The 24,811-nt window shown below is 33.0% G+C and overlaps 1 protein-coding gene across 1 annotated transcript in view; it reads right to left on the bottom strand.

The window, feature by feature from the left end:
• LOC114326092 (uncharacterized) overlaps positions 1-24,811 on the bottom strand; it is a 67,725-nt gene that overhangs the window by 4,531 nt on the left and 38,383 nt on the right. The window contains exons 2-6 of the mRNA XM_050662414.1: positions 17,663-17,832; positions 16,271-16,502; positions 10,457-10,730; positions 3,761-3,889; positions 2,477-3,542 (exon numbers count right to left, since the gene is read on the bottom strand). Coding sequence (XP_050518371.1) covers positions 2,485-3,542; positions 3,761-3,889; positions 10,457-10,730; positions 16,271-16,502; positions 17,663-17,832 — 1,863 coding nt within the window. The 3' untranslated portion in view covers positions 2,477-2,484. The remainder of the gene's footprint in view (positions 1-2,476; positions 3,543-3,760; positions 3,890-10,456; positions 10,731-16,270; positions 16,503-17,662; positions 17,833-24,811) is intronic.

Genomic DNA, 24,811 nt, shown 5'->3' with positions numbered 1-24,811 from the left:
CAGCATACGCAGATGACATAAACATAATGAGCAGAACAATGAATGCAGCGGAAGAAACCTACTTTGAGTTGAAACAGAGTGGAGACGCAGTAGGGCTAGCAATAAATACAAATAAAACAAAACTACTCATACAAACCAGATCAAATAGACCGGCGCAACAACACTTTATTGACGATATAGAACATGTGAATAGATTCACGTACCTAGGAATGGATCTGGTCGCAAGTAATGAAGAAGAACCGGAAATAAATAGAAAGCTTGCGTGCTGGCAAATAAAGCCTATTTTGCGATGGGCCACATATTCAAATCGCGAGACGTACTCCGGAAAACAAAACTCCGGGTCTATAAAACAATAATCAGGCCCATAGTAAGTTATGGCTGTGAAACGTGGGTGGTGACACAGAAATCTGCCAATGCATTAGATGTGTTTAAAAGAAAAATATTACGTAGGATACTGGGCCAATAAGTGAAAATAACAACTGGCGAATTAGGTATAATAGAGAAATATACGAGCAGTATAGCGAACCAACTCTAGCACAATACACTAAACTGCAGAGATTACGGAGGGCAGGGCACGTGGTCCTCATGCATGAGAATAGAATCCCCAGAAAATTGCTAAATGCAAGAATGCAGGGAAAAAGACCTGTTGGAAGACCTAAAAAGAGATGGGAAGACGAAGTCTCGTTCATGGAAAAGAACAGCGGTAAATCGATATGATTGGGGAAGCTTATTGAAGGAGGCCAAGGCTCGATTTGGGCTGTAGTGCCATTGTATGGATGGATGGAGATTATGTCTTAAACTCAGACAACTTAAGCTGAGGATAACGGGGACTTGAGATTAACATCGGTTCAAGCTGAAAATTGATCTAAGATTCAATGGAGCAACGTGTATGTTTCATAAGCTTACGAAATATATGCGTTGCATCATTGAGTCTTAGATCAATTGTCAACTTGCTACAATGAATTGCCACGTGGATTGTATAGATCTTCTTCTTCTTTTTGTGCCTATCCGTGACGAATGTTGGCGATCATCATGACAATCTTGGATGTTCTTATTCTTTCTGGACCTCGCTTTCCAAATATTTTTCCTTGCAGGATGGCTTGTAGGAGGGCATATCTGGATTCATTTCGCATAATGTGTCCAAAGTATTCCAACTTTCGAGATTTGATGGTGGTTACTACTTCTCAGTTCTTCCCCATTCTTTTAAGAACCTCCTCATTTGTGACCCGATCAGTCCATGGGATTTTAAGAATTCTCCGATATAGCCACATCTCAAATGCTTCCAATTTTCGGCACATATCCTCGTTCAAGGTTCATGATTCAACACTATAAAAAAGGACAGAGAAGACGTAACATCTCAGCATTCTTACTTTTATACCAAGAGAAAGGTTGTGGCTATTGAAAAACGCCCCCATACGGTTGAAGATTGATCTAGCTTTTCTGATGCGCGCTCTTATTTCTTGGTTGTTGGTCCATTCTTCATTTATTATGGTGCCGAGGTAGTTGTAGTGCCTCATTCTTTCTACAGAGGTTTGGTTGATATAGAGTTGACCTGATATCTTTTTCTTGCTGACGATCATAAGCTTTGTTTTCTTTACGTTTATATTGAGTCCATATTGTTGACTGTAATACGTGATTTTGTCCATAAGGACTTGTAGGTCTTCTAGATTGTCCGCAAATACTATGCTGTCATCTGCATACCTAATATTATTTAGCCGGTACCCGTTTAGTAGAATACCTTTTTCAGTTTCAGAATATCGCTGTGATTATTGCTATTGGTTCGTTGTCCATCAGTTTGAGTAGTTCTGCTTGTATATTGTATAGATAAGAATCGAAAATTTTGGTGCAACGTACGTGAGACTTAAAGAGACCCTATTTATAAGTTGAGCTGGACGAAGCTGGAGCTTAACATCTGTTGGTGCAACCAGGAACTAGTTTCCCAAGCCTAACCTTAGATAAGTTAAAGGAAACTGGTACTGGACAGTTTTCCTACTGTCATTAAAAAACGTCCATAAACATCCAGAGTTAAACAAGGTGGAACTAGTTCTCAAGAATTTGCTTAGAAGAGTAAGGAAAAATTATCTGATGAATTTTTTAGAACAGTTTAAAAAACAATTGAAAAGAATAGTTGATTTCATACAGAAATTTAAGATTTACAGTATACATTATATATGAAAATCAGATGGAGGTAAATATGGCAAATAGAGAGGCTATTCCAAGCATTAAGGCGACAAATCATTCATTTTTTATGCTAAAGCATTCTTATGTGCGGTACATGTCTTGTGTAACTATTTCTGTAACAATAGTATTCTAGGGACATACCAGGTTAAAAAATTGTAATGATATACGTGTCTGAAAGTAAAAGAATGTAATAGTTATTATATGGTGGTTATTTCATTTTCGCTCGACATTCCAACCACCTCCTTGTAATTAGTCCAGGCGTTAGTCCAAAGAGCATACGACAAGCTTTATTTACCTTAAAAACTACGTCAGTCTTTTAGGTCCATTCGGTCCTAATTCATAGGAAATAGATTGGACAAGATCATGGTTTTGATGCTTGTGTTTGGAGGTTTTGTGGGACGAATGTTTTTTGTAGCTAGGGCTTCTGCTGGAAGAAGAAGATTGTTTGGAGGGGTTCTTGTAAAAAGCCATAGGGGCATACTTGACTTTAACTGGGAGTAGATCACTGGGTGTTGGGAGAAAGTACTTGACTATTGGTGTTTCTAAATAAGGAGAAGGTTTTGATTTACCGGAGTCTTCGGTAATTTGGGTGTACTTAGCATCAGAAGCTGCTTGCATTTCATCATGTTCAGGTTCGTCTTGATTAAAATCTGTAGCAATCTGTTGATTTTTGGAAGGGGGTGACAAGTATGGACTAGTTGGAGCAAGATCTTTGGCTTCGTCTAACGTTACATCGAAGGGATTTGCTACAGACTGAAAAGAAGTCGGACTGGATTGTCCTCTAGGATCAAGATTAAAGTCTTGGTTGTCAGAATCTATGAGATATGCACTATTTTGATACGAAACTGGTTCCTTATGATGGGCATTGAAGTCATTGTTATCAGAATTGATAAGATACGCATTATTCTGATGGGAAACTGCTACTTTATGACTATGATGGGATGTTATGTCGAAATTTTCGTTCAGATCTTCAGGAGGATCTTCGAAAATAGAGTCATCTTTGACAGGAGCTACAAACGTAGGTTTCTTATGAACTACTTTTGGAACATTAGAGGTTGATACTTGATGATTAACCACACCAGAAGCTGCATGAATAACCTCATTCTCCTTATCATTTGGTATCACATACGCCTGGTAGCTATCGTGTGTGTCGTGTTCTACGGGTGGCCGATTCCCGAATAAGTCAGGTTTGTGAGGATCGAGTGATGAGGATGCTGACAGTAATTTACCAATTATAGTACCGAAACTAGGAGATGCTTGGTGGGGGCTGATGTCCGACGGTGAAGCGTAGTGGTCTGGTTGATGGTGGTTGTGGCTGCCACGGTTTGTCACTTTCTTTAGGACCAGTAATCCAGCTGCATCTGCAATATTAAAAATATACTACAATGCTAGCTGTTCAATCAGTTTTGCGGTTTGATAAAACAACCCCAATTTTATAGTTTGAAATGATTGTTTCCATTATATTGTTGTAAATTTTTCGAGTACCTGTGGAATAGGTATCTTTTGTTGCTACTTGTTTATTTAGAATTATATTAAATAATCAATATATAGTAGATCATATATATGAAATCAACCAAACCTGCTCGATGTGGTGGTGGATAGTGTTCTGGAACATGATAGTCTTCGTGATGATCTGAGTGAGGACCGTGATGGTAGTGGATATCCTCTGGAGCACTTGGTGCTGTGTAGTGGTGATCTGATTCGTATTCTGCAAATAATTACAATTATTCGATTAAACACGTAGGTGAAAGATAGAAAACGATTAAAGAAATTCCTCAAAAAATGTGAAGCTAAGAAAAATGATTTAATAATGTAATGTATTCACTTGTTGGATGCGTTTTGTTACATTCCAATATATATGTCGTCATCATTCTTATTGTCATTATGCTAAGTTGGCTAAGTCTTAATAATTTCTTTATGTATCTAACAAGGAGATGGACACAAAACGTAGGTACTGCGAAGCAAACGCAGATACATATAGAATATGACTAGGGCAAAATCATACAATAAAGGGAAAAGCAAGCCACAGTAGAATCTAGAAGCTCTAAATAACCTAGCGGTTAAAAAGAAATACAAACAAAAAATAAAAGAATACACAGAAAATATAAAAATTACAATATCCAGAACATTTGAATTCACATAAGAAACCAAATATTACAAACTGCCGAAAAAATTATAAGAGAGAGAGAGAATGGGCAATACGCGCAATAAAGGATGGCACGATAAAATGAGGAAATTAGAGAGCAAAAGAATGAAGAGAGATCCAAATGTACGAGAATTCTTAAAACAAAATATAGCAGATTGCAAAATAACAAGGTACAGCAACGATTTATACTGGAAAAGGAATTATGCGGATATAGAAGAAAGCAGAAGTAATAGAATAATGAGCGGAATAAATAACAAGAAAGAGATACCTCCAATCCAACGAAAACCGAGAACCAAATGGTGGAATGACATGGTAAATTTAAAATTATCAAAATAAAACAATGAAAAGGGAAATGCAGAAATAAAACGATTGGAGGCAGATAACGAAATCAACTCATAGTCCATTCTTTCACGGTTTTTGCTCTAAATTTTAAAGAACCGCTTGGATTGACATGAAATTTGGCATACGTATAGCTTATAAGTCAAAGAAAAAAAAGTGATTGACTTTCACCCCCTCTTGGGGGTGAAAAAATATATGTCCAAAATAAGTCCGGAAATGGGTAAACTGACTAATTTTAAGTAACTTTTATTCTATAGAGCTTTTTCGCCAAGTCAACACTTTTCGAGTTATTTGCGAGTGAATATGTTCATTTTTCAGCAAAATAACCACGCTTTTTCGCAAATAACTCAAAAAGTAAGTATTTTGTCGAAAAAAACGTTCTCAGCAAAAATATAGCTTATAAAAAAGTAAAAAAAAATGGTGTACGCGTTAGGTCTCTGGATCTCGTAGAACCGGAATTATAGCCAATGAAAAATATATTCATATTCACCAAATTTCAAATAGAACATTTCGACGTGAAATATCCAAAAAATGAAGCAGTTTTTGGGGAAAACCCATTATAACTTTTTTATAGTGTTTAAAAAAGCTTTATTTTTGTTTTTACAAAAAGTTTCTGGCATTAAAGTTAAGCAAGTTACGCTCAAAATAAAGTTGGTCCCTATAGCATTACGCTATAATTACTATTTCTGCTAATTATATTATGTTATTTCTTTTATTATTTTTTCTCAAAAACCAAACAACGTTAGTCATTCGAAATGCACATTCAAATATAAAACATGGTTTTAACCTGTCACCATCTGTTTTCTCATCCACATAAAGTGTGTCAGCAACTCACTATGCATTCGAGTGTTTTTTGTTGTAACTGTGAAAGCATACACCAGACCTAATAAATGATTTATTAGTCAGTCATCTGGTCAAAAGGGAAGAACGATAACAGTAATCGTTGTGGTATTTCTTTTCAGTAACAACTCGACAGGCAGCCGCTTTGGGTCGCACCAAACGCTCTCATTTTTTAACAATCGACCTTTCTTCCGAGAGACCTAAACAAAACACATTTTCGTTCCAATAATAAAATTACCGTTTGTTTTATTATATTCATTTTTTAATTAAATTCCGCAACTCACTCATCGGAATAGTCCCTTTTGTTTTTTCAAAAAAAATCGGGAAGACCACCCTCTAATTAGCAACTTAAATGAAATTAATCGTTACCGCTCCACAAATTATTTTACTTATGTTGTGTTTATATGATCTGTAAGTTTCATCGATTCAAAGTGCTTATTTTTGAAAAAATTTGGTTTCAAAGTGAAATTTTTAAAAATTTAAATTTTGAAAAATATGCTTTTTTTCAAAATAACTTAAAAATTGTTAGAGATACCAAAAATCTCGAAAAACAAAAAAAGTCAGATTTGCTTTTCTGAATATCATGTATTTTTTTGTTTTTCTGTTAGACAAAAATTGATTAAGATTTGGTGTTTCTAAATTTGCATACATTCGTGATCAGTGACTCGTTCAACCCCTTTTAACTACAGCCCTTTCAATAATAAGGACTTTGAACCGATGAAACTTACAGATCATGAGAACAATATATACACGAGTCAAGAAACTTGTGAAGTCGTAACGATTAAGTTCATTTAATATACTAATTAGGGGGTGATTTTTTCCATTTTTTTACCAAAACCAAAAGGGACTAACTTTATTTTGAGCGTAACTTGTTCAATTTTGATGCTAGAAATTTTTTTTATAAAACAAAATCAAAGCTTTTTTTAAACACTTTAAATAAGTTGTAATGAGTTTTCCCCGAAATGTGCTTCATATTTGGTTATTTCATGTTAAAGTATTCTATTTGGAATTTGACGAATATGAACCTATTTTTATTAGCTATAACTCTGCTTCTACTAGGTGTAGAGACGTGATATATACACCATTTTTTAAAAAATTTTACAGGCTATATTTTTGCTAAGAACGTTTTTTCGACAAAATACTTACTATTTGAGTTATTTGCGAAAAACCGTGTAAAAGCGTGGTTATGTTGTTGAAAAAATTAACATATTCACTGCCAAATAACTCGAAAAGTATTGACTTAGTGAAAAAACTCTATAGAACAAAAGTTACTTAAAATTAGCCAGTTTATCCATTTCCTGACTTTCTTTGAACGAATATTTTTTCACCCCCAAGAGGGGGTGAAAACCACCCCCAGGGCAAAAGCACATATCGACACAATATCACTTTTTTTCTTTGACTTGTTAGCTATGTGTATGCCAAATTTCATGTCAATCCAAGCGGTTCTTTAAAATTTAGAGATTTTGCAATATTTTACCGTTAAAAAACGGACTATCAGATTTCTAATAAATTTTAATCAAAACAGAGAGACACTAATTCACCCCAGAATAGGATAACACACGAAAGCGTAAGCCATAATCTGAAAAAGATTTTTTCATAGTTCCTACAGAAACTTTAATACGTAATGATTATTCCTATTACATCACTACCATATTTAAGCGTTGAATACGAGTATGTCCTAACTATTTGGAACTATGTCTTCTAATTTTAAATCAATTAGTGCAACATTTACTATTTAGATGTGACGCAAGACATGAAATAACTTTCTATAAAATACTAGGTTTCTGCTAATATTTATATGTAACAATTATCATTGTATGATAATGAGGTCCATGTTAACTGTTTTGGTATTAGAAAACAATTAAACGTTAGAGAATAAAGTAAAAGTTATTTAAAGTCAGGGACGCGCCAAGCAACTTCGGCGCCGTCGTGCAAAATATTGATAAGCGCCTTTATCAAAATTACCAGGGTAGAAATATCAATCACTCCTTCACATTTCAACGTGGAAAACTATGAAAATTTTTCTACGTCTACACAGATTTTTTTTTGAAGGAAATAATAAGTACACAGTACTGTTATAAAAAATAATATATTCTTCTTCCTTCTTGTATGGAGACTATAAAGCATGTTTATTCTTCAATATTTGCCTCCTAAATTGTTTAGATTATCGCACCATCTTTTTCTTGGTCTGCCAATAATTCTTCGTTAATTTGGTGACTTATCTCGTGCTATTCGTACTATCCTATCCTCTGTCATTCTACTAATGTGTTCGTTCCACTCCTGTTTCCGTTTTGTCACCCATCCACTTTATCTCTTCTACATCATGATCTTCTTATGTTTTCGCTTCTCTTACTATCCAACAGACTTTTGCCTGATATTCGTCGAAGTATCATCTCTGTTGTTTCTAGTAGTGTAGTAGTTGTTAAAAATAATTTTTTTAAACTATATTGCATAATAAAACAGAACAGAATACAAACTATGTTAAAGTTATACAACATTCCTTAAAATTATTAAAAAAGATTGAAGATCAAAAAATGAAACATATTTATATTGCGATTTTTTAAACAAATGTACTTATTATGATGAAAACCAACGAATATTTCTTATAGAAATTGAACTTTTCTTGCTTTACCTTTGACAAATTCATTAATTAGATTTTCATTATTCAGGTCCTTTAAAAACTCAGATTCTGTAGAAATAATAGTAAGATTTTCTATCCGTTCCTGACCCATTCTAGATCTTAAGTAATTGAAGCGTTTCTTTGAAACACAACACTTGTACAAAAATGAAAATTTTGGAAAATCAAGTAAAACTGCCCAGATTTAATTTATTTCAAATCTTACTCTTATTAAGACATTCATTGGAAGAAATGTGGATATCAAAATAATTGTACAAACTTACCAAAATATATTCGAAAATAGAGAGGTATTGTGTTGTACATATAGTTTCTGTTATGCTGAACTATTTCTAATACAAAAGAAACAAATATCACATTATTACTATCAAAGAATGCACACAACTGATAAATTTAAGGATAAGATTATTCACACTTACAACTACCGTTGACTAGGATGGGACAAGTGTTGTTTTTACAACAAAAAAAAAACGCATGGACATCTGTTGTTTTTCTAAAACTATCAAAATTTTCTATGCAATGTGAACCAAATGTATGAACTGGAGAAATAAACTACTATTCTATAAGAACAATACATAAAGTCGAATTTTCGAAAAATTGACATGTGTTGTTTTTCAAATAAACGCTTAGCTAGAACGGCTGAAGCTACAGAAATCGACACCTATAGTTAATAATATACGTAACGAAATAGTAATGTTTGGGAATGAGTGGACTAAGTTATTTTTTGCAATGTTTTTTTCTGCTTCAAAAAATATTTAGTTTTGAATTGGATATTTATTTAACTTTGCCGAGTCAAAGGGCGCCTTTAACGCCTTGGCACCGTCGTGCGCCGCACGACCTTGCCCATATGGACGGCGCGTCCCTGTTTAAAGTAAGTATTTTGTCGATTTCTTAAGACTTTTGTAATATTCGATGACACTATACAAGAACATATTGGAATCTATACTAAATTTACATTTAAGATGCAGTAGAAATAAACAAACCAAGAACGTTAAATACTACTAGGAGCACTCCCGAATCATAATTTACAATATATAAACTTTTTAAATCATGATTTGGGATTTACAATGTATATACATTGTAAATTATGATTCGAGAGTGCTTCTAGTAGCATTTAATGTGTCTTGGTTTGTTTATTTCTACTGCATCTTTATTGTAAATTTAATATAGGTGCCAGAATTTACAGTTTCCTGTCAAAGATATTTTAAAACAGATAATCGACAATTTTTAACAGATTTTTAAGCCTTATTCTCGTACATATACGAAAGGTGATGTTCCATGTTTTCTTTAATATAAGTATAGATTAAATGTGCCTACTGACTGTGGTAGACTAATTCTTTTGATTTCCTTAACGAATTCGTTTATAAAAAAAAGTAGTAATAAAAACTGGTACTCTTTTTCAATCGACAAATTAGCTAGATTACACGCCATGACAAAGTTGTTCATCGTCATTATCAGTCCGTTTTAAGTCCACTGCAGGACATAGGCTTTCGCTGTTTGTATCAAGAGTGTACGGTTTTTTGTGGAGTATGGATCCAATTTTTTGTCGTCTTTCGATATTCATCGTGCCATAGTGATGATGCTTGGTGTGTCACCGATTTGGTGTGTCATATCCACTCTCCAGCTTTTGTTCTTAAGGTGATACAGTAGCGATCAAGAGGTAGCCAAAACGCGTTCCAAGATGGCGGCTGTAATTTTGAATATTTTTTCGAGATATTTGGCACACGTATTTGTAATATAATAAAGAATGGCGGTACAGAGCCCAATTTTAAAAATATGTTAATATGTGGAAATTACTCTGTAATTAAATACAATATTTAAAAACGAGCCTCTACCGCCATTAAGAAGACCAAAAAAATACACTTTCTTCAAATAAACTTTTTTATCCGATGCCTAGATTTTGTGTCATTTTCAAACTAATAATGAAATAAAAAATTTTAGTAGTTCCAAAATGACATAAAATCTAGGCATCGGATAAAAAAATTTATTTGAAGAAAGTGTATTTTTTTGTTCTTCTTAATGGCGGTACAGGCTCGTTTTTTAATATTGTATTTAATTACAGAGTAATTTCCACATATTAATACATTTTTCAAATTGGGCTCTGTACCGCCATTCTTTATTATATTACGAATACGTGTGCCAAATATCTCGAAAAAATATTCAAAATTACAGCCACAATCTTGGAACGCGTTTTCGCTACCCGTTGATCGCTACTGTTTCCTCTTAATAAGCTCCAAAACAGCATAAAACTGGTGAAGGTACACTGTAGTTTACATTTTAAATGACTTGTTTACATTTATAACTCAGTTCCTTACCTACATGAGGGTGACCTTTCCCTGAAGACCCCATCCATGGCACTAATATAGCACTAGTTGCTATTTGTTTTCCAAGATTGGTGATAGCGTCTCCCTGTGAACTTACTAGATGACCAGAGGCTGACACCAGCTTGCCTCCACCTTTGATTAGCTGTCCTTTGACAGCTATTACGCCACCTTTGATAGCTTTGACTGCCTGAAGTAGTGTGTTGAGGACTGATTTCTTGAGATCCCAGAAATCTAATGAGCTATGGGAGCTGTGGGAGCTGTGACTCTGCAACAATGAAAAAATAATGGTATTTATAAGATATATATATATCAAAAATAATGTTGTTCTGAAGCTCCTTGTGGCATTTTTATGATTAACTATTTATATGGGAAATAAGCCACAATTAAATTGAAAAAAAATTTATTAACGTTTCGACGCCTAAATCGGGTGTCGTTGTCAAAATACAAAATACATACTACTAAATTAAACAAAAATGTTGTTGCTTAGTAAAATATTCTTCTAATAATTTATTTAATCTGACTCATTTATATTGGCAATTCAGACATATATTATACATTTTAAAGTAGAAGACTTTAAAATGATATTGCCAATATTTATGAGTTGTGTTCCTGGGACGACTTTACTGAAAGATAGTTCATTCGATTACATGAAATCAACCCCAACTCAAGAATACCCGTCACAAAAAAACCATAGCATGTGATCTGTCTTTAAAAAGACAACCAAATGCAACGATGACAGTAAAATTCTCGCGTTAGAGATTCCATAGTAAATCGCGAGGGAAAACCAGGAAAAAACCTCGTGATACTATCCCGTCATCGTAAGTGTTTGGTCTTACATTTAATTTACTCTCAAGAAACTAATACCAAATTCTGACTTTAATATGTTTAAATTATAAATAATATTAATAATACACAGATATACAATAAGTAATACTAAATATAAAATAGGTACTAATTCGATATGCTATTGACTTACTAATCGTGGTATTTTCTTTCTAATGACTTCCTCTTTCAGTAGGGGTAACCACATCCTACTGCATTCTACCGAGGAATTTGCTACACAATTGGTTTCATTTAGCATAATTAGAGCCGCTTCTTTGATTTTTCTCTTTTTACTATCTGATTCTTTCAGGACTATACTTGAATCTATCCACTGAACTCTATGTTCATTATCCCATGCGTGTTGACATATTTGAGATCTATCAAATTCTCTATTTTTGATATAAGACTGATGTTCACTTATTCTAACGTTTAATGGTCTTGATGTTCCACCTAAATAAAATTTTTCGCATTCACAGGTATTTTATAAATGCAATTCTTTGTTCTGTCTTGTTCATTGTTACGTTTAGTTTTAGATAAAATAGATCTCAATGTGTTTGTTGTTTTGAATGCTGTTGAAATGTTGAATTTATTTTCTATTGTTTTAAGTTTCTCGGATAGTATTTTATATATGGTATTGATATTTTCCTAGTATTATTTCTTGTGAATGTTGTAGGATCCCGTTCTAAGTTGTTCTGTTCCATTCGATCCAATCTTGACAATTCCTTATTTATAAACGATAAAGGATAATAATTTTTTAATAAAACAGATGTTAACAATTGTTTTTCTTCTAAAAATTAATTTTCGTTAGAACAAGTAATTTTGGCTCTATCATATAAGGGTTTAATGATTCCCTTTTTAACGTTGATGTTGTGATTTGATTTGTAATTGAGATATCTGTTGGTGTGTGTTGGTTTTCTATACACTTGAGTCTCATATCCAGTATCCTTCTTTGAGACTAAAACATCGAGGAAAGGCAGGGTGTTATTGTATTCCTTTTCCATTGTACATTATATTGTCTCTTCTTGATCGTTTATAATATTCAGGAATGTATCCAACAATTCTGATCTATGAGGCAGATCAGTATATAAAAACAGATCACGTGCTATGCTTTTTTTGTGTCGGATATTCTTGAGTTGGGGTTGATTTCATGAATGAAGTATCTTTCAGTAAAGTCGTCCCAGGAACGCAACTCACAAATATTGGCAATATCATTTTAAAGTCTTCTACTTTAAAATGTATAATATATGTCTGAATTGCCAATATAAATGAGTCAGATTAAATAAATTATTAGAAGAATATTTTACTTAGCAACAACATTTTTGTTTAATTTAGTAGTATTTTATATTTTGACAACGACACCCGATTTGGGCGTCAAAACGTTAATAAAATTATTTTTTTCAATTTAATTGTGGCTTATTTCCCAAATAAATAGTTAATCATCAAAAATAATATTAATATCTATTTCTAAATATTATATCTGACGCAAAGAGAGATCGACGATACAGTCATTATCGCTGAAACTTAGAAAGACCTGCAGACGCTACTAAACACAATTTATAATATTGGGAAACAATTTGGTTTAACAATAAACCTAAAGAAAACAAAAATCATAGTTACCAGTAAGAGGGTAAAGTCATAACAAGGATCCAGATAAAAAAAATGAAGATATTGAACAAGTGGACAACATAAAATATTTATGACTTTGGATTATTGAAGAACTAAATCCGAAATCAGAAATTCGATCAAGAATAGAGCAATCAAAAGCAGCCTTTTTGAAGATGAGGACATTTCTGAGTAACTAAAGACTCAATCTATAAATCGGATACCGGATGGTGAAATGTTATATTCACTCTATTCTTCTTTATGGTGCAGCAGCTTGGGCTGTTAATGTTGACTTAATGAGAAAGCTCTAAGCTTTTGAGAAGTGGCTTTTTAGAAGAATCTTGAAAATACCATGGATTGATCATTATTACGAACGAAATTGTGTTGTAGAGAAGAGATAGAGACAAAGAACTTTTAATCGACATTAAAAGGAGAAATTATTCATGTGTTTCATAGATTATAACAAGGCCTTTGATAAAGTGCGGCATGATCATCTAATCATACTCCTGGCAGAAAAGAATTTAGATAAACGAGACATCCGACTAATAGCAAATATGTACTACAATCAGAAAGCAGTAGTGAGAGTAGAGAATAATACCACTGAAGAAATTGAAATAAAGCGAGGTGTGAGACAAGGGTGTATACTGTCACCAACCCTGTTTAATCTCTATTCCGAAGACGTAATGAATAGAACACTCCCTGAGCAATCGACAGGTATTAAAATAAATGGTGTTAGATTAAACAATCTGAGATTTGCCAACGACACCGTTCTGATCGCAGAAACACTTGAAGAGCTACAGACATTGGTGAATAAGATAGCAGACTACAGCGAATAATATGGACTATCTTTGAACATAAAGAAAACTAAATTTATGGTAATATCGAAATCAACAAGAAATGTCCAAAATTTATATTTACACAATGAAATTATCGATCGAGTTAGCAAATACCAATATTTAGGTACTTTAATAAATGAAGACAACGATATCTCAGCAGAAATCAAAATAAGAATAGAAAAAGCCAGATCCATATTCACTAAAATGAAGAGAGTGTTCTGTGGAAGAGATTTGAGCCTTGAAATGAAACTTCGCCTGATGAGATGTTACGTACTTTCTGTGCTGTTCTACGGAATGGAGTCATGGACGCTGAAAAAGATTGATACCAGGAAATTAGAGGCATTTGAACTGTGGATGTATCGCAGAATCTTGAGAATATCATGGACGGAGAGAGTCACAAACGTCGAGGTCTTGAGAAGAATGAATAAAGAAAAGGAAGTCATATTTACGATTAAAAAACGAAAACTGCAATACTTGGAACACATTACAAGAGGCGAAAGATATGAACTGCTTCGAATAATTATGCAGGGGAAGATAGCAGGAAAAAGGTCCATAGGAAGAAGACGAAACTCCTGGCTAAAGAATCTACGGGAATGGTATATCTGTAGCAACAACGAATTGTTTCGGTCAGCAGTTTCGAAAATACGTATAGCCCTGATGATCGCCAACCTTCGGAACGAAGACGGCACTTGAAGAAGAAGAAAAGGAGAAAGGTAGCATATTTAGGTTACATACTTGGAAATGATAAGCACGAGTTGTTGAAAAAACGAAGAAAAAAAAATAGAAGATGAAAAACTGGCTGAAAAACATTCGCGACTGGACCGGGTTAAACATACAGACGTTTTTCAGAAAAGCAGAAGATAGGGACGAACTTGCAGCTAACCACCATTAGCTAACCTTCATTAGTGGAGTCGGCATTAGAGAAAGAAGAGGCCAAAAGAGATAGGGAAAGACTATATGAAAACTGGCTTTTGCAAGAAAAAGAATTAGATATTATAATAAACGTATTTCGCCAGATTAATTGTATGATTGCTGTATGAAACGGAGAGTTGGATCAGAATATAAGTAGGGCAGTCAATGAGGGTATTTGGCTCCGAATTTCATGCTACTACATCGATTTACTTGATATTTTTACAGTAAGTAGGGAATAGCTCAAGAAACAAAGTCTATCCTATGCCGATGTGCGCTTTTATCTTGGGGGTGCTTCCCACCCCTTCTCGGGAGTGAAAAATGTTTTGGTTAAAATAGCCACAGAAAAGGCTAGAGAACCTAATTTTAAGAAAAACTGTTCTATGATTATTTTTTGAAAACTCAATATTTTTTAATTATTCGTGTTTGAAAATTGGCCATTTTCATTGAAAAATGACACCCTTTCGGACGGATTTTTGCGAATACCTTAAAAACTATGTATCTAACAAAAAAACTGTATAAAATATTTCTGTAGGTTATAAAAAAACAAAGAGACTCGTTCCTTCATAAATCTTCTAGTTAAAATACAAAGAGGAATATGGTAGGTAAGAAAAGTTTGTTTTTTTGCTGCATGCTCAAATTGGTATATTCAACTTAAAATAACAGAGAAACTGTCGATTTTAGGTATATAATGGTACTAATAACTTTTGTAGTGCTTGAAAAGACCTTTAAAATGAGCAATACTAATTGCCGATTACATGCAAACTAAGCGAGATATTCTGAAAAAAGTTAATGACTAATGTATTTTAAGAAGAAATGAGAAGTATATTTAACCCCTCATCCATCAGAATTTAAATACATAGTTTTCCTTCTACAATACTTTTTCAAGAAGTTGGGCTGGATTAAAATAAATGGTTTTTTAAAAAAATAAGATCAAATTATAGAGCTCTTTTTAAATTTTCTTAAAAATCTTCCTTTTCCTCCATGTAACTCGAAAAAGATTTTTCTATACTATAGAAAAATAAATAGAAAAAGGCTATAATTTGATCTTTTTTTTTCAAAAACCATTCATTTGAACCTGTCCAACATAAGCATAGAAAAAACACTATAATAAAAGGTATTGTAGAAGGAAAACCATGAATTTACATTTTGGTGGATGGGGGTTAAAATTACTTCTAATTTTTTCTCAAAATACATTTGTTATCAATTTTGTTTGCAGCATATCTCGCTTAGTTTTAATGTAACAGATCTTTAAATTATGGTAAATCTTAAAGGTATTATGTTTCAATGAAAATGGCCAATTTTCAACCACGAATATCTCAAAAAGTATTGAGTTAGTTTTCAAAAAAAAATATAGAACAGTTTTTGCTTAGAGTTAGGTTCTCTAGCGAATTCCGTGGTAATTTTAACCAAAAAATTTTCCACCTCTAAGAAGGGGTGGGAACCACCCCCAAGAGAAAAGCACACATCGGCATAGGGTAGACTTTGAATTAGGAGATAAGTAGAGGCTAGGCCCAAAATTTCATTAAAATCCATGCAGTAGAATAGAATTCGGATGCAATATCCTATTCTTGCTCTCATTGACTGGCGTAAAGAGCCCATATGAAAATACAGCTTGAGAAGAAGCATTCCTTACCTCATAATGATGTGGCGGTGGATGTGGATGATGTTCGTAATACTCGTGATGAGAATGATGATCGCCACCACCGCTACTAGTTTTGCTGAAGGCTCCGGAAGCAGATGCTGACGCCATTGCCAATTGTCCTACTTTTTTCTTGATGCTATTACCAATAGCGTTTTTTATAGCGTTTAAGATATCTCCTGATCCTGACCCGGATGATCCTGATCCTGATCCTGGGTGTCCTGATCTGGAAAATTATAAATGATTTCAAACTAATTGTTCTACTCCTATATTCTAACAAATCAATTTTAAATTAAATAATTTACAGTAATAGATATTGGTCTGTAACTAAAAAAACAAATATACAAATGAGCATTTGAGAAATAAACCGATAAAATGGGTTCTTCTTCTTAGGGTGCTTGTCCGTTGCGAACGTTGGCGATCATTCTGGCTATGATGATTTTGTTGGTTGCTATACGGAATAGTTGTGTTGAGGTCTTTCTATATTCTATACTATGCTCTCAGGTTAGCAAGCCAGGATATTCTTCTTCATCCTAAGGCCATTTTTCCTTCAATTTTATCTTGTAAAATGCATTGGAGTAGCTCGTATCTGCCTTGATTTCTCATTATATGTCCCAAGTACTGCAGCTTACGGCCCTTCACGATGTTGACTAAATCTGCGGTTGTGTTCATCTTCCGTAGTACTTCGTCATTGATAACTTTGTCTGTCCATGGTATCTTCAGGATCCTTCTGTACAACCATAACTCAAAAGCCTGAAGTTTCGATAGAGTTTCTGCCTTCAATGTCCACGTTTCTACTCTATAAAATGGGTTGATAAATATAAATATCTGGGAACCTGAATATCAGAAAATAAAGATCACACAACAGAAAAAAGTGTCACGATAGAAATAGAAAGAAATGTGTTTGTACAAATGAAATCAAAACCTTGCAACAGAGACCTTAGATTAGAACTGAGAGTAAGACCTCTGAGATGCTAATTGTTTTCGATACTGAAATATGAACTTGAAAGCTGGACATTGAAGCAAGAACACATGAATAAGCTACAGTCATTTGAAATATGGTGTTACAGAAGGATGCTTAGAATAGCATGGATGCAGAAGAAAACGAACACGGAAATTTTGCGAGAGATAGGCAAAGAATACGAAATAATAATGAGAGGACAGTAATATAAAATGCTAAGATTGATAATACTGGGAAAGATAAGACGAGGAAGGCGTATAGGAAGAAGGAGAGTGTTCTGGTTGAAGAATTTAAGGGACTGGTTTAAATCAGCGGTAGATAGAATAAAGATAGTGATGATGATATCCAACACACGATTGAGAGACGGCGCTTAAAGAAGAAGAAGGTCTGTAAATATATAAATATATACATATAACATTTCTTACCTTTTTGCTCTATCTAGTTTCTGCTCCAGGAGTGCAATCTGTCTTCTTTCGTCGGCTGTTATGTCCTTCAAACTGATCAAATGCAAAGGGGCATATATAGATGAGCGTACAGCATTGGTAATTCCTAACAAGCAGCTCACATGAATTATAAGCAGAAACCATAGTTGGACCTTAAAAGAAAACTTTGTAAAAAAATATCCAAAAATTCTTCCACAACTTTGCAACGAAAAATAACTTCATAACAAATATATTTTTCGTGATAGAACTATTGTATATTTATTTAGTTGATTGTAAGCAGCCAAACACCAAAAATACTTTTTTTTGTTTAGTCATAGGCGGCTCGTACCACTTTAAGAAGGTAGTGCCAGAATTCGGGCAGCCGCCAAAATCTTAAGTGACGGATTCACGATATTGTCAAAAAAGGTATACCTACTAAAACAAAAATTAAAAAAAATAGGTGCGGATACTTTTACCTTATGTATCGTATTATTTATCTGAGGTGCCAAGAAATTGTCCAAAATTTATCAAAACAGTTCCGTAAATTAATTAATAATAAAAACCTCAGAACTTACCACCAGTATTTACTGCTGATAGTATTTAAAGTTTGTTATTACGATTAGTCTCTATTTATAAAATTATAAAAATAATATTTCATTATTCACATATATGCACAAAGTTGTGTAATATCACTTTTAAAGTTTACGATATATGAAGTCCATTCTTCTTTTCTTTTTGGTTGAAATTTATGACTTTCTTATTAAAAAATTTCTTATTAAAAATTTTATCAATGACTTTATTATTAAAATTATCAATACCATTTACAAAATTCTTTTCTGCAGACAGCATACTTAAAGCACGTTCTTCTTTCATTGTGTTTCTAAGAAATGTTTTAATTTGTTTTAACATTGAAAAACGGCGTTCTGCTTCAGATGTTGATATAGGAATGTTAACTAAAATACTTAAAAATTTTAAAAGTTTCTTCAAATGTGCTTTTTAAACCTTCCTCATTTAATAAAACCGATACCGGAACAGCCCCAGAGGTAGTACTTAATTCGTCTCGCTAATACAGTAGATACTTCTAATTCAGTTTTAAACCGAGTTTTGCTTAAAAATTAAAATTGTCTCCATGTTTCAATAAGAAATGATTCGGGGAACTGATACTTATAAGCAAAAAATTTCTCCGACATAAATAAATTAGAAGCAACTAAATGTCCGGAGAAGGTAGACCTTTGAAAGATTTGGAACTTTGAATAAGAACCTTTAAGTCGTTGTCTAATTCGGCGCTAAAATTGTATAGCTACTTAAATATGCCTTTATTTTCTGAATTTTCTTTTTCATCGTGACCTCTTAAAGCTAACTCGAAAGCTCCACAAAACCTTACAAAATTTGTATTTTTTTTTTTCTAACAAAAAACAACCAAAAATTTTTTTAAGATAATAATCAGATTAGTCCTGTCGCCAGGGGGGGTACAACGGCCTCCTTTATTCAGATGGACTTACCCAAGTTTTTTTCATGTATTTTGACCCGTAGAATACGAATTTTTTGGGTAACAGTTGATTGTCGATAAGATTGTTATTGACCAAGAACTTGAGGAATTACATAACAGAGATTTCTCGCAAAACAAAACATTATTTTGTATTTTTTGGGTCATTCTAAGTAAAAAATGTTCTAACAAGTTTTCCCGTAGGATGCTCAGTTTTCGAGGTAAACGCGGTTGAACTTTCAAAAAATCGAAAAACTGCAATTTTTAAACCCGAATAACTTTTTATTAAAAAATGAAATGGCAATTCTGCTTAGCGCCTTTGAAAGTTCAAGTCAAATTATATCGGTTTTGATTATTTGCATTGCTAAAAATTTATTGTGTTATAATTAAACAAAGCTACAAACACCTAGTGCGTGAGTGATATTTTCTATGATTTCTCATTTAAAATCGAACGAGTAGGTAGAATAGGTACTAGTGCAATCGAGGCTACTTCTACGTAGCATGCGTTAAAACGCATGTAAAGGCACAAGAAACACTATGTGTTTATAGCTTTGTTAAACAATAAAAAAATAAATTTTTAGCAATGCAAATAATTAAAACCGATATAATTTGACTTAAACTTTCAAATGCAGTAAGCAGACTGGCTATTTTATTTTTTAATCAAAAGTTATTCGGGTTCAAAAATTGCAATTTTTCGATTTTTTGAAAGTTCAACCGCGGTTACCTCGAAAACTAGCCATCCTACGAAAAAAATTGTAGAAACATGTTTTGCTTAAAAATACCAAATAAATACCAAAAAATGTTTTGTTTTGCGAGAGATCGTGGTTATGTAATTCCTCAAGTTCTTGGTCAATAACAATCTTATCGACATCCGGATCAACTGTTACCCAAAAAATTCGTATTCTACGGGTCAAAATACATGAAAAAAACTTGGGTAAGTCCATCTGAATAAAGGAGGCCGTTGTACCCCCCCTGGCGACAGGACTAGATTCATTGTTAATTAATAAATTAAACTTAAGAAATAATCAAAATATTATTTATACTTTACCCACGATCATTATGCACTAAAAGTTTAATTATAAATACAAAAACTTTTTAACAGAAAATATACATAATAAATGCGACAAGCCAGCTCGTAAAGAAACTCAAAATAAATAGATATCCTCGTGCCCGGCACAAAGATTCTCATTTTAAGGTATACTAATAGTCCAATACAGCTCTTTCTTTGTCGCTTACATATAATGCTCGTAAAATCTTTCTCTTTTCAGAAGTGCCAGTACCGATTTTGGCACACGACATTCTCCTGTCGAATAATCTCCGCTGTAATTGGCAGCGATTGTACTACGCGCGCAGTTGCCAGATTTCATATAATTTATGAAGATAAAAAGAAATACACAAAAAAAAATTAACAGACATTAAAAGGGTTTGAAGATAAAAAATATGTTTCTGCATAGTTAGCAATGTAGTGCCATGGCTCTATGGCACTACCTCACGGGCCGCCACTGTTTGAGAGACGCATTAGATATTGTTTGTTTGATAAAATGCCGCTACCAACGTATAAATGTTTATGTAATTTTCATCGATTACAAAAAGGCTTTCGATAGAGTACAGCATGCAATGCTTTGGAATATATTACGAACCAAAGGTATTGATAGTGCTATTGATTGTGTTCAAAAAGGGTGCTAAAATGAATTACACAAAGGAATTAACAAAAACGTTCAAGGAATTTTATTATTTAATAGTTTTTAATTTAATTCAGTATAACTAAATATTAAAAAACCGCGGAGTGTTACAATTTAAAGAGACGCGTTTTTGAGAATGGTGTGAATTAGTCCCATTGAACATGTGGATATCTGGGCACAGAAATCAATCAGAAGAATTCCGTAAATAGCGAAATTAATGCACGTATTTCCAACAGGAATACGTGCTGGATAGGAAGGCGAAAAAAGGAAGGCCCAGAAGGAGATGGTTGGATGACGTGGACTGAAAACTATGAACATAAGACAGTGGAGAAGGCGGGCACAAGAGAGATCCGAATGGAAGGACATAGCCAGACAGGCAAATACCCATCTAGGGTTTAGGTGTCAAAACAAGAAGAAGTGAATTAGTCCCTATGCACTAGGTTCTTTATCAAAAGTTATTCCATCCACAGACAGATGTAAGCCTCCCTTAGATGTGTCCATTCATTTCTATTCGCTGTTCGTGGCCAGCCATTCGATTGATGTCATCAATCTATCTGGCTTGAAGTCTGCCTTTACTTCTCTTACTTGTCATTGGTTGCCATTCAAGAATTCGCTTCGTCAACGGTTGTATTCCATTCTTCCTATGCATCTTGCCCAGTTCTGTTTTAACATGATAATATTTTGGATCACATCTGCTACTTTGGATCGTCTTCTTATTTCTTCATTCTGAGCTCAATGTTGAGTATTCTCCGTTCTCCGTTCCATAGCTCTCTGAGTCTGACGTGAAGTTAAACTTGAAGTTTGTGAACTACGCTGTTGTTGTTGTTTATTTGGGTTTATATGACTGCGGACACTAAATCCAATCGCCAATTTCACTATTTTTTATTTTATTAGTCATTTTTTCGTATCTTATCCGAAAACTAATACTAATATTAATCTCTAATAAACAATTCTACTAATAAATAATTATTTTTTAATAATATTTTATAATATATTGATGTGATCTTGATTATTGATATGAGATAATATTCTTATATGTCATTTAATTTAATCAATGCATTAATAATAATCTAATTAATTTACCAGATCACATATCAATATGTTTTCAATCTCAGGGCGAATTATAAAATTAATTACTTACTCTCGTGGCTTCTAAGTATTTCTCAATGGTTCCTAATCGGGATAGGAAAGAAAAGAGTAAAATAATACACACATATGGGTTACAATTATAATCAAAATATTGTTTATTTTATTTAAAAGGCAATCACTACTTAATATGTGCTAGATCTTATTATTCTTAAACATAACATTTACAAATGGGAATCTTATTTCCTTTTGGTTTCCAATTGAAAGTTTTTATTAACATTTAACTATTAGGATTTATTAGCAACAATTCTATTTAAGTTTGATGAAGCTTTTCTGATATTATTTATTATGTTCTTCAATTTATAATGTGGTATTTAATACGAAAAACCCATACATTCATGTCCAAACAAATGAGACTGACCTTTTTCTGGTGAACTGAGAATGTCTTCACACAAGACCCGTTTCCTGCTATCATTGGCTGCGATCAAAACCTCGTCCTGGTTTTCAGTAATGTTCTCCTTTGAAAACTAGCTCGTATAGCTCTCGCTCCTGCTTCTGTCGTGATGCTGTATTCTACCTTTTTCGAAACTGCAATCAGCTACCGGGACACTCTTGGCTCAAGGAGGTTCTTTTACTCTCAACCTGGCCTACCTCTCGTTCCACGATAGATACTCCACACTCACGGAACTACACCGGCTTTCTCACTCTCCGTACACTACCGTCTACCACTGGACTTCCCTTCTCGACAGCTCAAAACATTCTGATCTCTATTTTCAGTCATTCACCTACCTTCTAAATATCCCTTCCAGATTCGCAAATCAACCTTCCACCACCAACTCTCATTCGCAGTCTTCCTCAAAACCAATTTTTATTCTTTCTAAATATGCTTAATGGATTTCCAAAAAAAATAGTTAATTCCCATTCTAAAATTACTTTCTACTATTTACAAAATTTAATGACCTATTCTCTATTTCCACTAAGTCTTATTTAGCATCGGCTAATGGTCGAACCTTCCGCGAACAACGATAATGACCTATTATCGATTTCACTTGAGTCTTATTTAGCATAGGCTAATGATCGAACCTTCCGCGAACAACGACAATGGTACGCGCCATTCACTTTGTTCATTCTAAGCGCATTGTCCCGAGTTTCTTTTAATCACTTCTTAAAATTAAATATAACAATTTGTTGTATACAGGTTGTTCTAAATTTATATGCCCGTGGTTGAGAAAATTGAAAATATTTTATATTAAATTGAATTTTGTTTATAATTATCAAAATTTAATTTTCATATCAAATAGAAATATAACAATATTTTTTTTATTTTTTTTTCCAAATGATGTTCTCAGAGTTCCACAGCAAAAACTGCAACATTCTTCTTTAGCCCTCTACTTAATTCGAAAGCTTTTTACTATGGACTGTCCAAGTTTGTCATTCATTTTTATCTAAATGTTTTTTTATTATATTTTTTTTATTATATACATTTTTTTATTATTTTTGATTTTTATTTTTTTTTATATATATATTTTTTTTCTTTTTTTTTATTTCTTATTTATATTTTTTTTCTTTTTTCTTTTAGTATATAAAAATTTACAAGAAATACTTACTCTATATTTTACAATTACAATTTAAGTTTAATATCTAAAATATGTTTATACAATAGCCGGTATACCAACTCATTATTTTCTAATGTTAATAAATAATTTAAATTAATGGGATGGTGGACATCAGTCAAAGAATACAGTGAATTTAAAAACATATTAACTTTATTAGAAATAAGAGAACAGGTCAAAATTTTGTGTTGTAGGTTACCCAACTGACCACAAATACATTGTGGGCTGTGAGCTATATTAAGTTTAAATGTACATATATGATGGTGTAAGACAGTGGTTAAATCTCATTCTGCATATTATGGTTCTTGTCATATCCTTTGTCGACTCCATTTTAGAAAACCAAGGTTTATCTGTTATATAGTTTCTGATTGATCTGTAGTGGTTTCCTGTATTTATGTTCTCATCAATATACCTTTCTTTCCATTCTTTCTTAAGCTCTTTGAATAAATCTGATTCAATATCTCTAGACGTACAAAGATAATGTGTTAATACTCCTTGTGTCACCGTGTTTTTAGCCAATTCATCTACCATTTCATTTACAGTTATTCCACAGTGGCTTTTAATCCATGCCAACTTAACAGACTTTCCTTATTGCTGAAGTTCTTTAATTTTATTTATTATATATAATTCAATGTAGTTCACCTTTGATTTAGGATTTATAGCACTAATTTTACTTAGAGAACTTTTACTGTCACTATAAATTATAAACTTTGAATATGCTGTTGTTAAAAGGGGTTAATACACCAGTGTGCATTATAATGAATTATGTGTACTTTTCTTACATACACATTTACAGAAAAGTTTTTTAAAATTAAATTTCTTCTCGAAATGTTACTTTCGAATGCCAAACACAATTTTTTGAAAAAAATATAAGCTCTATTCTATACACACCGCAGCCCACTCTGAGGATTCCAAAAGGGTGAAACGTGCATAAGCGAGTAGTGGTGGTCTATGTATCGACATTAAATCTTAAATTGTCTTTCTTTAATAAATTGTGTATTAACTAAAACCAACACAACGATACGACACTGACTTTTAAAGTATTTATTTCATTGATAATAGTTATTACAGTTACATTATCGTATATGATTTGAATCAATTTTGTGTTAGATAATAAATGTTATAAAGTGAAACCACATTTAAATTTTTTTAATTCGTTGAAGAGAGTGAAAGTTGAACGATGATACCAATAAAAATTTCATATGCACGACCTTCACTCTACCGCTGATTTTGATTGATCGTATAATGAGTCTAAAAAAAAACTGATTTATTTGTATTTACATCA

The sequence above is a fragment of the Diabrotica virgifera genome, chromosome 9, assembly GCF_917563875.1.
Source record: "Diabrotica virgifera virgifera chromosome 9, PGI_DIABVI_V3a".
NCBI lineage: Eukaryota > Metazoa > Arthropoda > Insecta > Coleoptera > Chrysomelidae > Diabrotica > Diabrotica virgifera.
The sequence above is the reverse complement of the archived record's forward strand: the minus strand, read 5'-3'. Positions and strand labels throughout refer to the sequence as shown.